Source organism: Bombus fervidus, chromosome 3, assembly GCF_041682495.2.
Source record: "Bombus fervidus isolate BK054 chromosome 3, iyBomFerv1, whole genome shotgun sequence".
NCBI classification, from domain to species: Eukaryota; Metazoa; Arthropoda; class Insecta; order Hymenoptera; family Apidae; genus Bombus; species Bombus fervidus.
In genome coordinates this window covers 7,908,626-7,924,339 of record NC_091519.1, presented here as the reverse complement: position 1 = coordinate 7,924,339, position 15,714 = coordinate 7,908,626, and the positions used below count along the sequence as shown (strand labels likewise).

General features: G+C 40.2%; 2 protein-coding genes across 14 annotated transcripts in view; one reads left to right on the top strand and one right to left on the bottom strand.

Annotated features, from left to right (window-relative positions):
* Nucleotides 1-607: 607 nt before the first annotated feature.
* Nucleotides 608-3,188, top strand: Est-6 (venom carboxylesterase-6). Its single transcript, XM_071999578.1, has 8 exons — nucleotides 608-829; nucleotides 924-1,224; nucleotides 1,447-1,644; nucleotides 1,725-1,900; nucleotides 1,986-2,142; nucleotides 2,216-2,554; nucleotides 2,704-2,827; nucleotides 2,916-3,188. Exons 1-8 carry the CDS (start codon nucleotides 635-637, stop codon nucleotides 3,091-3,093), a joined length of 1,668 nt encoding a protein of 555 aa, XP_071855679.1. The 5' UTR covers nucleotides 608-634; the 3' UTR covers nucleotides 3,094-3,188.
* A 2,196-nt stretch (nucleotides 3,189-5,384) lies between these two features.
* LOC139985262 (uncharacterized) overlaps nucleotides 5,385-15,714 on the bottom strand; it is a 61,887-nt gene continuing 51,557 nt past the window's right edge. For 8 of the 13 annotated variants that reach the window (XM_071999555.1, XM_071999556.1, XM_071999562.1 and 5 more), the window contains 2 exons: nucleotides 8,625-15,693; nucleotides 5,385-8,124 (listed from right to left, as the gene is read on the bottom strand). In XM_071999555.1, the coding sequence (XP_071855656.1) occupies nucleotides 8,022-8,124; nucleotides 8,625-15,693 (7,172 nt within the window). In that variant the 3' untranslated portion in view covers nucleotides 5,385-8,021. The remainder of the gene's footprint in view (nucleotides 8,125-8,624; nucleotides 15,694-15,714) is intronic. The other 5 variants (XM_071999553.1, XM_071999563.1, XM_071999554.1 and 2 more) reach the window with 4 other exon arrangements.

Sequence of the window (15,714 nt, the reverse complement as noted above, 5' to 3'; positions counted from 1 at the left end):
TGTGGTTGTAATCAAAGTAAGTGAGGTAAGGTGCAGGTAGTAAATAGTTTGAAGTATAGGTAGTAAGAAATGTGGTATGGTAATGTAAAAGCATGTAGAATGTATATATTGTGTATTATTTAATTATATATGGTACATATTTCATCTTATTCTCTTGTTCTTTTCGTTTAACTCTTAAGATTTAATTTAATTTTCAGATTTTACGTTTTCATGAATCCTAGTCAGGTTTCTAGTTTTCGCGTCGGTTTTTCTTCTCAAAGCTCCTTTTGCTGTTTGTTTTGAACATGATGCAAACGCACACCAAAAGAAGCATTTATTTGATGATGAATTATTAAGATTTTGTTTTGCAACAGAAGGGTGGATGGGTCGCGGATAGGGTGGGTCTCCATTCGCAGCACCTCCTCTTGATTAGACCTGGGCAATCAGTATTATTTGATATATAATTACTAACTGTATCACTAGACAGCAAAACAATTAGCTGTATAACTGGTATAATTATTAATTATATGGCAAGTAAATCGGTAAAAGCATATTGTTAATTTAAAATGTGCATTTTCATATGCTTGTGGGCAGTTTTGTAGAGGCTACAGGCTTGCTATCCGTCAGATATGTACGTAACTTCAAAAGGAACGCAATGGAACTATCAGTTATCGCTTTGCTCCTGCTGGGATTTGTGAACTTTTCGTGGCAGAATGAGCGGATACCCAGAGTCAGGACGTCTCTTGGGGACATACGCGGATATTATAAGATTTCTCGACATGGTAGGAAATACGAGGCGTACGAAGGTATTCCCTATGCGCAACCGCCTGTTGGAAAACTTAGGTTCGAAGTACGTAGAACAATCGTGGAAAATTATGTCAAGAAACTAAAATCCTTTTGATTAACGAAACGTGATACTTAAATAGAATATTGTGAAATTACAGCCACCGCAGCCCGTGCAAGAATGGATAAATGAGTTACCCGCCGTGGAGAAAGGTTCTGTTTGCACCCAATATGATATATTATCTACCCCTCAAAATGGAGACAAAGTTACGGGATGTGAGGATTGCTTATATATGAATATTTATATACCGTTCAGGAATGGCAATGAATCCTTGTTACCAGTGATGTTTTGGATACACGGAGGAGGTTATCAGTTTGGTAGCGGAAACGAAGTTAACGAAACGCTTATAATGGACCGTGATGTTATCCTGGTCACTTTTAATTATCGTCTAGCATTCTTTGGTAAGAATAATAATGGAAAGGTTTTATTCCAAAAATTTAGTATTAATAGTACCAGTTGACTACTAATTTAAAAGATTTAACTAATTTAATAAATTTAAAAGCCACTTGATTTTTAATTGATTTTGTTGGTTTACTCAAATTGGTAGACCTTTCGATCACGAGAAGCTAAAAGTATTCATATGTTATACTTATAACAAGATCCGGAAAATGTGTTTGTTTAAGGCTTTTTCAGTACCGGTGACAGTGTAGTACCTGGAAATATGGGATTGAAAGATCAGAACGTGGCTTTGCGTTGGGTGCATAATCATATTAGAAGTTTCGGTGGAGATCCGAACCAAACAACTATTTTTGGTTTTAGTGCAGGTAGTGCCAGCGTCCATTATCATTATTTGTCACGCTTAAGTGCTGGTCTTTTCCAAAGTAAGTGGTTATTTTTCTTTATGTTATTGTCGAGTTAATATGAGAGATATTTTATATTTTATATTGTATATTTTATGTAGGAGGAATATCGATAAGTGGCGTGGCACTCACTCCTTGGGCACAGACAAAATATGCTCCTGATAAGGCTAGAAGATTCGCAGTTACTTTAGGATGTCCAACACGTAATACAAAAGAAATGGTCAATTGTCTCCAAACTCGTCCTGCGCGAATTATATCGCAAGCTATTAGCGAAGTGGTAAATTGTTACTATTTTTTTATCTTGATATTGTACAATTACAATTATATCTATTTTCATATAAGTTTCAAATCTTTAATCACAGCCTGATCATTGTGTACCTTTTGGACCAGTTGTTGACAAATATGGACCCAACCCTTTTATTACACGTTCGCCAATCGATATTATCGTTAGTGGCGAAGCATACGATGTTCCCTGGATTTCTGGAGTAGTTAGCGAAGAAGGATTATGCATCTCAGCAGGTCTGATTTTATACAATAATAGTATTAATTCTATGTGTACTGCCACGTAAAATACATAGTTTTTTTCGAGTAGAATTCGTTGATAATGATCAACAGTTGAAGCAGTTGAACGATGACTGGGATAATATTGCACCATATTTGCTTGACTATAACGATACTCTTCCTCTTAATCAACATAAAGAGGTTGCGGAAAAAATTAGGAAGTATTATTTGGGATCTAAACCTATTGACAGTAACACATCATTGTCGGTGACACATATGATAGGTGATCGGATGTTCGCCGTTGATTTTCAGAAAGCTGTCATTTTGCACGCAAAAATTAACAAAAGTCCGGTGTGGACTTATTACTACAGTTACAGATCTATGCATAGCGTTAGTGAAATTGTGAGTGGTGGTTCTACCAAGAACTTTGGTAAGTTACTTTATAATCTCGTGATTATGGTATTAATAAAATTTAATATTATTATTATTTCATATTATTATACTATATATTTCTAAGCTTAAACCTTACTAGTAGTTATTAAGTTAATATTTTTCTTTTAAATTTACCGGATGGATTAGGGGTAAGCCATGGAGATGATGCATTTCTTGTGTTTGATACTAGAATTTCAAACGTTTCGAGACCGAATGACTTGAAAATGCAACAAATATTGCTCGATTTTTACACGTCATTTGCTATAGAGGGGTATGTTACTTAAAATTTTTACTTTTTCTTTAATTATCTCGATTTGCTGTTTAAATATATTCTTAATAAAAATTTTAAAATACTTCAGTAAACCACGTGCCGGCGATGTTCAATGGCAAACATTAAATCCCAATGAAAAAGAATTTCAATATCTTCATATAGCTAATCCACGAAACATAAAGATGGAAACTAGTAGCGACTTTGCAAACATAAACTTCTGGAATACGATCGATTTTAATGAAAACAAAATAAGTGGACAGGAGTAACAAAGAAGAAGCAAATAAACTTAGCTGCTATTTCCTGGCTGTTTATTATTAGCAAAACTATTAACCATGTATGTGAAATAAATCAGCAAATTTTTAATAATTACTACATGCAATCAATTGTTGTATCATTTTTGAATAATGTTTTATTCAAATATTCTTTAACTCGAACCATTAATATCCCCTTGTAAGGGAAGGTAGTGAGAATCAGAGAGTAGATGGAAATTAGACATACAAAATCGTTTATTCTATATAAAAGGACACTTTATACTAGCACGTACTGTCAAATCTAACCTACTTCCATACAGTCAGAACCACCGAGATACCCTCGGCTCGCTCGTTTCTTTATGTATCACATATTATTACACGTGGCGAATAATGGATAATTATGCTGATAATAATGGGGATAACTGTCATCGTGGTTGTTCGTAATTGATTACAAAAATGAAACAAATAAAGGATGGAGGAGGAAAGTAAACGAACGAACGAACGAAATGAAAGAAGAGAAGACAGAAAGAAGAAATATCCGAGAAATTTATCACGAGCATCTTGAGTATATTCGCGTACTGTGCATAGTTAATATTCGTCTCGCTATTCACAGCATGATCAATTCTAATCTACAATTCGGCTTCCATTGAAAATCGATTTCTATAATCGAAGAACTATCGCGATGCGGTAAACGTTCGCGCTAGAAGACTATTGGTACCAGATGAAAATTGGTCATTCTGTGTATAAATATCATGTATTTATATTTATATATATCTATATTTATATATATATATATATATATAATATGTATAAAGGTGCGTAGCTCGTTTGCGTTGTCAAAGAACACGTTCATCAGCCGCGACGGATTGATCGTTTGTGACACGACGGAGAAGATTTTTACCAACGCTGAGCACGCAGTTGTTAATTAATTACATGCATCCTATGTGTTACGTTACAGTTACACATCTATATCATATAAACGTACCGTCGTAACAACTCGATACTCGTTTTACCTTCGGTATAGTACGAGCCACGATATAACGAGATTGTAAAACTTGTCAGTAGTCGACAGTACTTATTAGTCAGTAATCATGGTGCTGAGACGAATTGATAGAAATATGACCACATAAGGACCCACTGTCATGGCCATGTATGCATATGTATGTAATACATGGAATAAAAATTTATATTTACATATATTAAAATCCCTCTTTTTGTTTTTCAATATATTAAAGTACTAATTTGTATTTTTAGCTTTTTATTTAATAATATTAGACGATGATTAATAATAGTCTAATTTCTAATTATTAAAAGGTCATTTAATTTTCTACTTAATAAATGAAATAGATTAGTCATAGTTCGTCATTTGTTTTTATTGTGTAATTTTGAATTTAGTATAGGGTTCTATGTGGTTCTACCTACAGTCCTAAAACATTAGTCGATAACACTATTCGACGATTCAAATTACGACCTTGTTGCATCTTAGCCCGTATAATATACTATCGCTATGAGTGGATATTAAGATAAATACTAGGCTCGACTAATTACTAAAATCGTTAGTTTAAAAAAGAGCCGATTCGATTGCGCGTAAGTACTGAAATTACGATTGGTTCGTACGCGAGAAACGAGTTCACGTTTAATCGCAGGGGAAATTATATTTGAAGATTGTCGAGCTCTGTTAGCTTCAACGTTTTTATAGAAAGATATTGTGCTATCGCACTTTCCTAATGGACTGCATTTATGAATAGCAATAAGAACTTTCATTCCTCGAATAGATAGCGCAAGGTGGCCACCCGACCGTGTTTTAATTATAAAAAATATATCATTAATACGTTCATTGTTGATTCGATTTCCACTACCTGTAATGCCATATGCTAATGAATCATTTTCATTTGAGTCCTATTTCGGTATCGTATGTGTTCTTCACGAGACCATCCCAAAAGCTTCGTTTCCAAATTTTGTGACTTTTAAAAGTCACAAATAATTATTTTAGAAAATCTATTTCTATATCGTAAAATTCAAGTATTTGCTTGATATGAATTATTAGGAAAATATCTTAAAAAACGTACAATTCCCTTATGTACATATTGTAAAAGTAGGTCAATTCAGATATGCATTGAACGTGTCAATCGACCAACCTAGATTCTACATCACCAACCAAATCGTTCATTTTGAATATTTAATCTCATTAGTCATGCATTGGTTCATGTACAAAGACTCTACTTTATTTTAAATGCTCCTTAAATATTTGTCTTTGGGCTAAATCGACGTATAGACAGTTTAGATATAAAGAAGGTTTTCGTGAATTCTATGTATTGTAACTTTATTATCGGATGTGTTTACGTATGTAAAGATAATCTTCGAGACAGTGACAGTAATAATATGGCCATTTATATCACGATCGAGTTGCCATTGGAAGCACTATGGTTACACTACGTTCTCCTAATTCCTTCCGGCAGAAATTTCTTCCCTATTCATACTCGTGTTTTTCAGACCGCGTTTATTCGCGAATGTTTCACGTTCGATCGTTTGTCCGGGGAAATTACGAGCTAAATTAACGAACGCATATACAGAAAAGCATTCGACGGGATTCGCTTGAAGACAGAATTTTTTCAGGAAGACAGAACTTTAATACGTGTGGTCTATCGTTCGTATCATAAATTACAGGGACAGCTATCTTGCGTGGTACTTTCTGCGATAATAATAGCGTTCGTTCTATTACATCTAAACGGCCCCAAGTTCCAGAGTCTCAAAGCGTTTCTGACAATGTGTTCCACATTCGACTCCTTGTATACGTGAACGAACACTTTCCGCTTGTTCCTCGGGTGTTTTCCACGCGCTATGGCTTAGTAAAATGGGTATCAAATTCTAATTGACTGTTTACGGATAAATCGCAGGAGTGAAGTGGTGGACACGTTATATCGTAGAACCACAATCCCCGCGACACTTTGAGACTAGAGAACGAAGAACGATCATCGTATAGATATAATTAATATGCTTTCATACAAACGTATAGAACATCGTTAAGTGTTATTATTTTAGGGGGTACAGTGTGTATAAAGAATCGTATAAATGTATATATTTATATTTATATATATATTTATATATATATGTATAATGACGCCAGCTCGCCGGAGAAGCAAATTCGCGTTCGGTCCTCCGCGCGAGCCGCTGTTTGAGCTTTGAGATACGCGTACCTTTCGTCTTGTCTTTGTGGCTTTTTCTTTCTTTTCATTTTATCTTTAAAACATATAAATGTACCATGCACACAGACGCACGCACACATACAGGCGCGCGTGCTTGAATACGATCTTAGCTTATTACACGGATCTATCGCGATAAGGAAAGGAATTTACTCGTATGTGCAATTGGTGGAATCGACATATTAAACGACGACTGACGTCGCCTTGAATCTTAAACTCTAAACATTATAAAATGATATTTCAAATTTATGTATCAAAAGAATAACAAGTTACGTATGTTTGGAATCTATATTCTAAATTACATGCATATTGTAGAAATGTTTTCAAATATATCGGAAGAAATAATTTTCAGTTGACATGGTGCGTTTAAATTTGAATGCTTAGTGGATTTTATAATTTTAATACGTCTTTTCCACCAACTCTATACATTCGGTGTATTATCGCGTTCGTGATTTATAGGAAGACGAAGGATATTATAAAAATTCTATAGAGGAATGTTGTTGCGTAAAAAATAGTTGGAAGAAATTATTGACTGGGCAGTTTGTCATGGATCTGCGGCGTTGATATTTCTAGTATCTTGTCGATCGCATTCGAACACGCGTGAACGTCAGCAGACGTGAGTAGATGTGGACTGATCGTTAGCGCACGACGCGTGTCAGCCATGAAACGATTTGGATCTATCGCGATCGTACGGCAGATCGCCGTGGATCATCGTTGTTCAAGTTTCTACAGTGGTATTACAAGAGCAATGTGCTACGTGGCGCTTACATTTCTTGTCGCGTGAATCGAATTCTCACGCATTCGATCGTACGCGGGAAATCAACAAGGCTTTACGCTGAAAAAAAGATCTCGTGGTTATCCCTCGTACAATCTCTGATATTGCTGTTACAATGTCACTGTATAGGAAATCGTTTCGTATGTACCAAGGTTCGTATATTTTCTTCGCTTTTTTATCTATTTATTTCTTTTTTTGGTCGCGTTCGACTGAAACGCATTTATCGTTTTAAACGTTTGTATCCCATCACCACATTTAATTCCTAACGACGATTCCTCGAGAATATCAAGCTTCAACGACGATGATCGTGGCTAAAATTAGCGCCGTATCTGGCTGTCACGGAACGAAAGTTTAGTGCCGCTGTTGTCGGCACTGACGAAGGCACAGTCATAAGTCTCGTACGTTCAGCAACTTTTTTTCATTAATCGCTTTTTCTCTTCCTTTATAACCATCGTTTTTACGTGTAAAAAAAAAAAAAAGAAAAAAGATAATGGCGTAAGACATGGAACTATCACGAAATATTTCTCCACTAATATCCCTTTTCGTTCCACTGGTTTGCTTATTTCTGTTTCACGTTTGGCACTAAAAACGAGCCTTGTTTTACATAGCTAAATTCTTCGTTTCTTTCTTTTTTGTTCCTTTAGTCCCTTCCATTACACGTGCTCATCGATCTCTCCCTCTCTCGCGCTCTCTCTCACTCTCTCTCTCGTTCTCTATTCCTATCTCTATCTCATTCTTCCTCTCTTTTTTTTTCTCTTTATATAACATAATATAATATTATAATATAAACGTTTACGGTTTTGGCCACTCAGTTCGTGATCGCCGAAGCACGTTACAGTCTGTGTTTCCGCGACATTTAGATAGTTTAGAATATTTTTAATTCACTTTTATACAACACTGATCCTGCTCTAGACTTCCTTGTGCGTATGTTTGTTCGACGGATCCCCGGGATCGTGTTGGTCGGCTCATCTCCTCCTTCTGGCCGTAGCCGCTGCGATCATTTGCCTCAACATCGGCTCCGGACTACACACTCGTGGATCACATTTCATGTTGCCATCACCACCGCAACTGAAATTCAAAATCGTTCGTTCCATTAATATTATTGTCGCATCTATCTAAATTCCTATTATCCACGGATTATAAAACAATTAGACTTTCATTAGGTTACTCTTCGTGATATGATTATATTGAAAATCGGGGATTGTGAATATGCTCGAGATAAACCACTGGTTTGAGGACAATTTTTTATAAGACAATGAGTGTTTCGCTCGTGGCTATTTTACTTTTGATAGTGATCTGTAGTTGGGTCATTTGATGCCATATATTGCTATAGTTAGAATGTAGAGTTTTCGGATGTAGTTATTTTTAAATAGGAAGTATAATTTAATATCATGTCAGTATGTCACTTGATTCCTAAAGAATCTAGTCGAAAATATACGATTTAGAATATGACATAGAATTTGATTAAAATATAAAATTTTTGGGATATATATAATTCCTATTGAGTATAACTTATACTCAGTAACCTCAAATGATAATAATTACTTAAAAAGAGACTTTAAACTTACGTGCACTGAAGGCAAGGTCCTGACGCGGACCTAATAACTTCTCCAACACGATACGCTTGTCCGCGAATTTGACAGCCGCTTCGTTTCGCAGCTCCCTTATATGCATGAGCGTGGAAGTGCGGCGGCAACGTGGTCGTCGTCGTGGTCGTCGTTGTGGTGATATTAAGCGACGTGGCCATTGACACAGGACACTCGTATCTTGGACAACAGAATCCACTAATCGGTTCCTCGTGACAACCTGGGATCGGCGGTGGACAGCTTTGTTGCAGACAAATGATGTCGCTTCTGAAGCAGAAGCAGAAGTCGCATGGATCATCTCTTGGAATTTGTTGTGCCGACACATAAACTTTGCCGCCATATCGGCAAGTTCCTGGTCCGTAAATAGCTTGGTCATCTTCGTCGTAATCTTCATCGGGACTCAAGTAACTGCCACCATGTGTAGGGAAGTGTGGATTGTCTTCTCCAGTTACCGATTGATCAGGATATTCAGGAACTTGCGGAGCTAAAGTACTCGTAGGTCGTTCGTATATAATTGGTTTTACAGGTCGTTCAGTGGTTTCAAATGTGTGATTCACTGGTGGAAGATGCTCGCCAAATCCACTTGGCAGTTGACCTTCAGATGGCTCTTCTTTCTCGGTTGTCGAAGGTGCTTCTGGCAATGCAGCTTCTTCTACCTCTTCTTCTTCTTCTTCGGCTGATTCAACCGATGGTTCCGTTGGCAGCTCGTGAGTTTCTTCTTTTTTCTCTTCAGAAAGCGTTGGTTCAATTGTACTCTTTTCTTGAGGCTGTTCCGTTGACACTGAAACTGCGTGCTCTTCCTCAGGAGCCTTTTCAGTTCCTGGGTGTTCTTCTGCTCCTTGTGTTGAAGTTTCAATTGCTGGTTTGGTAGTAGGTTGTGCTTCTGAAATGCCAGGCTGTGCTTCCGTTTCACCAGGTTGTGCTTCTGTTACAGCAGGCTGTGCTTCTGTTACAGCAGGCTGTGCTTCTGTTACCGCAGGCTGTGCTTCTGTTACCGCAGGGTGTGCTTCTGTTACCGCAGGCTGTGCTTCTGTTACAGCAGGCTGTGCTTCTGTTACAGCAGGCTGTGCTTCTGTTACCGCAGGCTGTGCTTCTGTTACCGCAGGCTGTGCTTCTGTTACAGCAGGCTGTGCTTCTGTTACAGCAGGCAGTGCTTCTGTTACAGCAGGCTGTGCTTCCGTTTCACCAGGTTGTGTTTCCGTTACTGCAAGTTGTGCTTCTGTTACAGCAGGTTGTGCTTCTGTTACTGCAGGCTGTGCTTCTGTTACAGCAGGCTGTGCTTCTGTTACAGCAGGCTGTGCTTCTGTTACCGCAGGCTGTGTTCCCTCTGAAGGTTGACTTGGTTCAGCTTCCTTTGTTGTAGCTTCCGTAGCTTCAGCTGGAGATACTGGAACTTCTCCTTCTTGAGGAGACGTTGCTTCAGCTTCAGCTACTGGTGTAGTTGATTGCGATAATTCTTCTTCGGCAGTGATAGGAAGCTTAGTTGTCTGTTCTTCAACTTGAGGAGTTTTAGTCAAATTTGATGCTAAATCAGGTAATTGTTCTTTGAATGAAATACTTTCAGTAGTTTGAGGAACTTCTTTTTCAGATTCAACTGTTTGCTGTTCAGCTTCGACTGGCTTTCCTTCTTCAGGAATCTCCTCAGTTACTTCAGCGGGTTTCTTTTCTTCAAAAAGAGTCTTTTCAGTTACCTCGCCAGGCTTCTGTTCTTCAGGAAGACCATTCTCTGTTGTCTCGGTAGGTTTCTCCTTTTCTGGAAGAAGCTCTTCTGGTGCTTTGGTAGGATGAGCTTCCTCTGGAACTTCGCTAGGAAGTTCCTTCTCTGCTGCCTCCGTAGTAATTGCTTCTTCTGGTACCGCAGTTGGAATCTCTTTCTCTGGAACTTCTGGCGTCGGGACCTCTCCTGCAGGAGTTATGTTTTCGGGAGCTTCGGTCGAATATTCTTCCTCATGTGCTTGAAGAGGAACTTGCGGACCTTCAGTAGCTTGCACTGGTCCTTCGGTAGCTTGCACAGGTCCTTCAGTAGCTTGCACAGGTCCTTCAGTAGCTTGCGCAGGTCTTTCGGTGGGAAGTGCTTTTTCTGGTATTACAGATAATCCTTGTTCTGTTGTTTCTTCAGTCGCTATCTTCACTGGTATTTCAGTAGAACTAGCCTCGGCAGGTGCCGTAGAAACAGCTTCAGTTACCTTTACGACTTCCTCTACTGGAGTTGTTTGCCCTTCAACATGCGTCTGTTCTTCTTCCGCTGGCTTTCCTGTTGCTACTTCTTCCGCTGGTTTGCCTGTTGCTTCTTCTTCAATTGGTTTGCCTGTTGCTTGTTCTTCGACTGGTTTGCCTGTTGCTTGTTCTTCGACTGGTTTGCCTGTTGCTTCTTCTTCAACTGGTTTACCTGTTGCTACTTCTTCCGCTGGTTTGCTTGCTGCTTCTTCTTCCACTGGTTTGCCTGTTGCTTCTTCTTCCACTGGTTTGCCTGTTGCTTCTTCTTCCACTGGTTTGCCTGTTGTTTCTTCCACAGATGGTACTTCAGTCTTCTGCGTAATTTCTGGCATTTCTTCTTCCGGTTTTTCTTCCATCACAGAAGATTGTTCTTCAGGAGTTGAACCCATTTCACTTGGCACAGTCGTAGCCTTCTCTTCTGTTACACCTTCGCCTTCTGATAGAGGTTTCTGCCCTTCCGTTGTCTGTTCTGGCGAAATTGGAATTTCTTCTGATGCTACTGTGGAACTGATTTCCACAACTGGAGGTAGTGTTGCACTAGGTTGTTCTTTTCTTGTAGCTGTAATTCCTTCACCTACCATATCAGGCATTTTGGTCGTCTCTGCGGGTGCCTCAGTTCCCTCTTTAGGTTTCTGCTCTCCCTCAGTTACAACTGGCATTGTAGTTTCCTCAGATGGTACTACGGATTCTGTCACTTGCTCTTCTTTCTTTGTTACCTCTTCTGGAACTTCAGTTGGTGCTGTAATTTCAGGCACTTTACCTTCAACGGGAGCTATAATTGTTTTCTCAGTACCCGGTTGCTCCTCTGGTTCAATAGGATGTTCCTTAATTCCTTCTGTAGCCACTTCTTCAGTAGCAGGTGCCCCAGTTTCCTTCTCCACTGAAGGTTGTTCGGTTTGTGTTTGAGGAGAAGTCAATTCAGGAGCTGCTCTCTCGGTACTAGCTTCAGGTGTTGCTTCTGTAATAGTTTCCTGAGATACAGGAGATTGCGTAGCTTCCGACGATGGTGTAGTTTCCTCTGCAACTGGTGAAACAGATTCTGCTGCTTCTTTCACTGCTGATATTACTTCAGGTTGTTGCTCCTTAGGTGGTGGTGTAGTTTCCTGTTCAGGTTTCATTTTAACGATATTTAGTTGTTCTTCAGTGACCCCCTCTTTTTCTACCGTTTCTTCCGTTTCAGTGGATGTTGAGGGTTGCTGAGTGCTTATCTCAGCAGCTTCGGTAGAACTTGGTAACTGTTCCTCGGGTACCTTCACAGGTTGTTCTTCGGGTGTTGTCGTAGTCATCTTAACTACGGTTTCCTTAATTCCGTCTTCTGCTAAAGTAGTAGGTATCAAAGTTTGTTCAGTTCTTTCGGGTACGGTATGTTCTTCTTCTGGAGTAGTTTCTGAAACAGTTTCTGGTTCCTTTGTAGTTTCTGCACCCATGATTGATGGCGCGGTTATTCCTTCTTCGAGTGCTTCTGTGCTACTTGGTCCTTCTTTAGTCACACTAGGTGCAGTCATTTCCATTTCTGCCGTTACGGGTGTTTCACCTTCAGTTGGTTTAACAGTTCCTTGTTCCACATGAGTCACTTCATGTTCTTCGCCTGCTGTTACACCTTCTTGTGAAGTAGACACTTCAACAGGTGGTATGGATGTTCTTTCAGATTCTGCTTCACCAGGTTGGACTGTCTGTAATCCACCTTCTGTAGTAGGTTGTTCAGGTTGAGCAGGTTTTTCCTCTTCAGCTGGCTTAGTTTCCCTTACTCCTTCTTCTTCAGGCTGTGTTACTGATTCTGGGCCCACAGTAGTGCCTTCTTCTAGTGGTCCTTGAGTTTCAACATTCACTGAAGGTTGACCTTCCGTCACTGTAACTTCTGGCAATATGGAAGAACTTGGAACTTCAGGTTCCTTGCTTATACCTTCTTCTGAAACTGCAGGTGAAACAGTTATTTGTTCTTCGCCTTCTACAGATTTTTCTCCTTCTTCAGCAGATGGAATGGATGGTTGTTCAGCCGTTGGCCTTATCGTGGTAGAAGCTTCCTTTTCAATTCCAGCAGAAGTTTGTTCTTCTTGGATTCCTTCTGTCGTTACAACTGTCTGTTCCCCACTCACAGCAGTACTTGAAGGTTGCTTTTCAGGAGCCTGCCCTTCGATTGGCTGTTCCGTAGATGGAATCTTGGTTACCTGTTCCTCTGGGATTCCTTCTTTTTCTTTTGCTTCCTCTGGAGGTATTTGACTAGAAGACTCTATCTGTGGAGATACTGGACTTAGAGTTTGTTCTTCAGGTTCTTTGGCAGCTTCTCCAACGGTAGCCGTTTGTACGTGTTCAGATTCTGCAGATTTCGGCGTCGTTTGCTTTTCTTCGGAGAAACCAGGTGCATGTGTCTGTTCAGTCGTTTCTTCACCGGATATGTGAATTTCTGGTACCATAGTCGAATGTTCCTTGATAGCTTCCGTTGTGCCTTCCTTCACTGGAACTTCAGCTGTCGGTGATACAGTTTTCTGTTCCTCTTCGTATTTAGGCGTTTCGTGTTCGATCATATGATTATCGGATTCCAACCCTGCTGTAGGCGTCGAGTCACAGGTGTACATCGGGCAGCAGGCATCCTTGCTAGTATAAATTGGCATGCAGTTCGATAAATGATTGGGAGGCGGTGGGCATTGAACAAGGTCACATTGAATGATGCTACTGATGCAACGACATTGAAGTTGACAAGGGTTGGCTGGAGGAATTATAGAGTTGTTGCTGTAAGATTGTCCTTCGACGAGACAATTGCCTTCTCCTGGAATTGCTGATGGTATATAAGGAGCTTCTGTGGATAGTCCTTTTTCCGGAAGTCTTTCAGCCAGAGTGGATTGTTCTGCTATTTGTTCAGTTGTGACCTTCGGCGCTATTTCTGCATAGGGTGTCGTTTCCTGAATTTCTCCTTCTTTGGGTGTTGCAAGCGATACACCTGAAACTTTCTCTTCTGTAATAGGAGCCTCTGATTCCTTCTTTTGAGAAGCTTGAGTCGTTCCCTCTTCTTGCGATGGAGTTTCAGTTTGAGCTTCTTCGGGAGTAGATACTTTCTGTTCCCCTTCTGGTAATTTCGTTCCTTCAGGTGGTGCTGCTGTTGTCTTAACAGCTCCAGGTTCAACCGATGACACTTCAGGGATTTCAGTCATGATACCAACCTCAGGAACTTTAGCTTCTTGCTCGGGTGTTTCACTTAGAGTAGCTGCTGTTGATGCTTCAGCAGGTAATTCTGGTTCCTGAGTGCTTCCTTCTGGTAATTTTTCTTCCTCAATAGGCTGCTCTGAAGCTTGTGTAGTTGGTTCTGTAGAAGGTGCTTCGTGAATAGTGGCAGTTTTTGTTGTTTGCTCTTGTGACATACCACTCTCTGTTTGTGCTTCCTCGGCGTGCGAAACTTCTTTCGTAGCTGTGGTGATGGCAGCTTCTGAACTTTCTTCTGGAAGTTCTGTCAACACTTCAGGTACCTCTTTCGGAGCAGATGAGCTAGCAGTTTCTTCTACACTAGGAACTTCAGTAGGTGCTGTTTCAGGAGTTTCAAAAGGTTTCTCTCCGATTGGACTTTCTACTGGAATTTCTACAGATATTGGTACAATCTCTTGAGAAGGAGTGGCTTCACTTGGCTTCTCTTCTACGGCCTTTTCAGTTTGATTTTCCTCTGAAATAGGTTCTTCAGTTGGTTTTTCCTCTACAGCAAGCCCTTCAGTTGGTTTCTCCTCTACAGCAGGACTTTCAGTTGGTATCTCCTCTGCAACAGGACCTTCAGTTGGTTTTTCCTCTGAAATAGGTCCTTCAGTTGGTTTTTCCTCTGAAATAGGTCCTTCAGTTTGTTTTTCCTCTGCAACAGGTCCTTCAGTTGGTTTCTCTTCTGCAACAGGTCCTTCGGTTGGTTTCTCCTCCGCAACAGGTCCTTCAGTTGGTTTTTCCTCTGCAATAGGCCCTTCGGTTGGTTTTTCCTCTGCAATAGGTCCTTCGGTTGGTTTTCCTTCTGCAACAGGTTCTTCGGTTGGTTTTTCCTCTACAATAGGCCCTTCGGTTGGTTTTTCCGCTACAATAGGCCCTTCTGTTGGTTTTTCTTCTACAACAGATCCTTCTGTTGGTTTTTCCTCTACAACAAGTCCTTCGGTTGGTTTCTCCTCTACACCAGGGCCTTCAGTAGGTTTCTCCTCTGCAACAGGTCCTTCAGTTGGTTTTTCCTCGACACCAGATTCTTCAGTTGGTTTCTCCTCTTCAACAGATCCTTCAGTTGATTTTTCCTCTCCAGCAGGTCCTTCTGTTGGTTTCTCCTCTACACCAGGGCCTTCAGTTGGTTTCTCCTCTATAACAGGTCCTTCAGTTGGTTTTTCCTCTACACCAGATTCTTCAGTTGGTTTCTCCTCTATAATTGGACCTTCAGTTGGTTTCTCCTCTGCAATACGACCTTCGGTTGGTTTTTCCTCCACAACAGGTTCTTCAGTTGGTTTCTCTTCTGCAACAGGTCCTTCGGTTGGTTTCTCCTCCACAACAGGTCCTTCAGTTGGTTTTTCCTCTGGAACAAGTCCTTCAGTTGGTTTCTCCTCTGCAGCAGGTCCTTCAGTTGGTGTTTCCTCTGCAGCAGGTCCTTCAGTTGGTTTCTCCTCTGCAACAGGTCCTTCAGTAGATTTTTCCTCTGGAATAGGACCTTCTGTTGGTTTTTCCTCTACAACAAGTCCTTCGGTTGGTTTCTCCTCTACACCAGGGCCTTCAGTAGGTTTCTCCTCTACAGCAGGTCCTTCAGTTGGTTTTTCCTCTACAGCAGGTCCTTCAGTTGGTTTTTCCTCTACAGCAGGTCCTTCAGTTGGTTTCTCCTCTACACCAGATTCTTCAGTTGGTTTCTCCTCTA

What these genes read in the sequence shown, in the direction of transcription:
- Est-6 (XM_071999578.1), top strand. Translation starts at nt 635, where the DNA reads ATGGAACTATCAGTTATCGCTTTGCTCCTGCTGGGATTTGTGAACTTT. An exon ending in TTGGAAAACTTAGGTTCGAA is followed by an intron (nt 830 to 923) that starts GTACGTAGAACA and finishes GTGAAATTACAG; the next exon opens with CCACCGCAGCCCGTGCAAGA. An exon ending in TTATCGTCTAGCATTCTTTG is followed by an intron (nt 1,225 to 1,446) that starts GTAAGAATAATA and finishes TGTTTGTTTAAG; the next exon opens with GCTTTTTCAGTACCGGTGAC.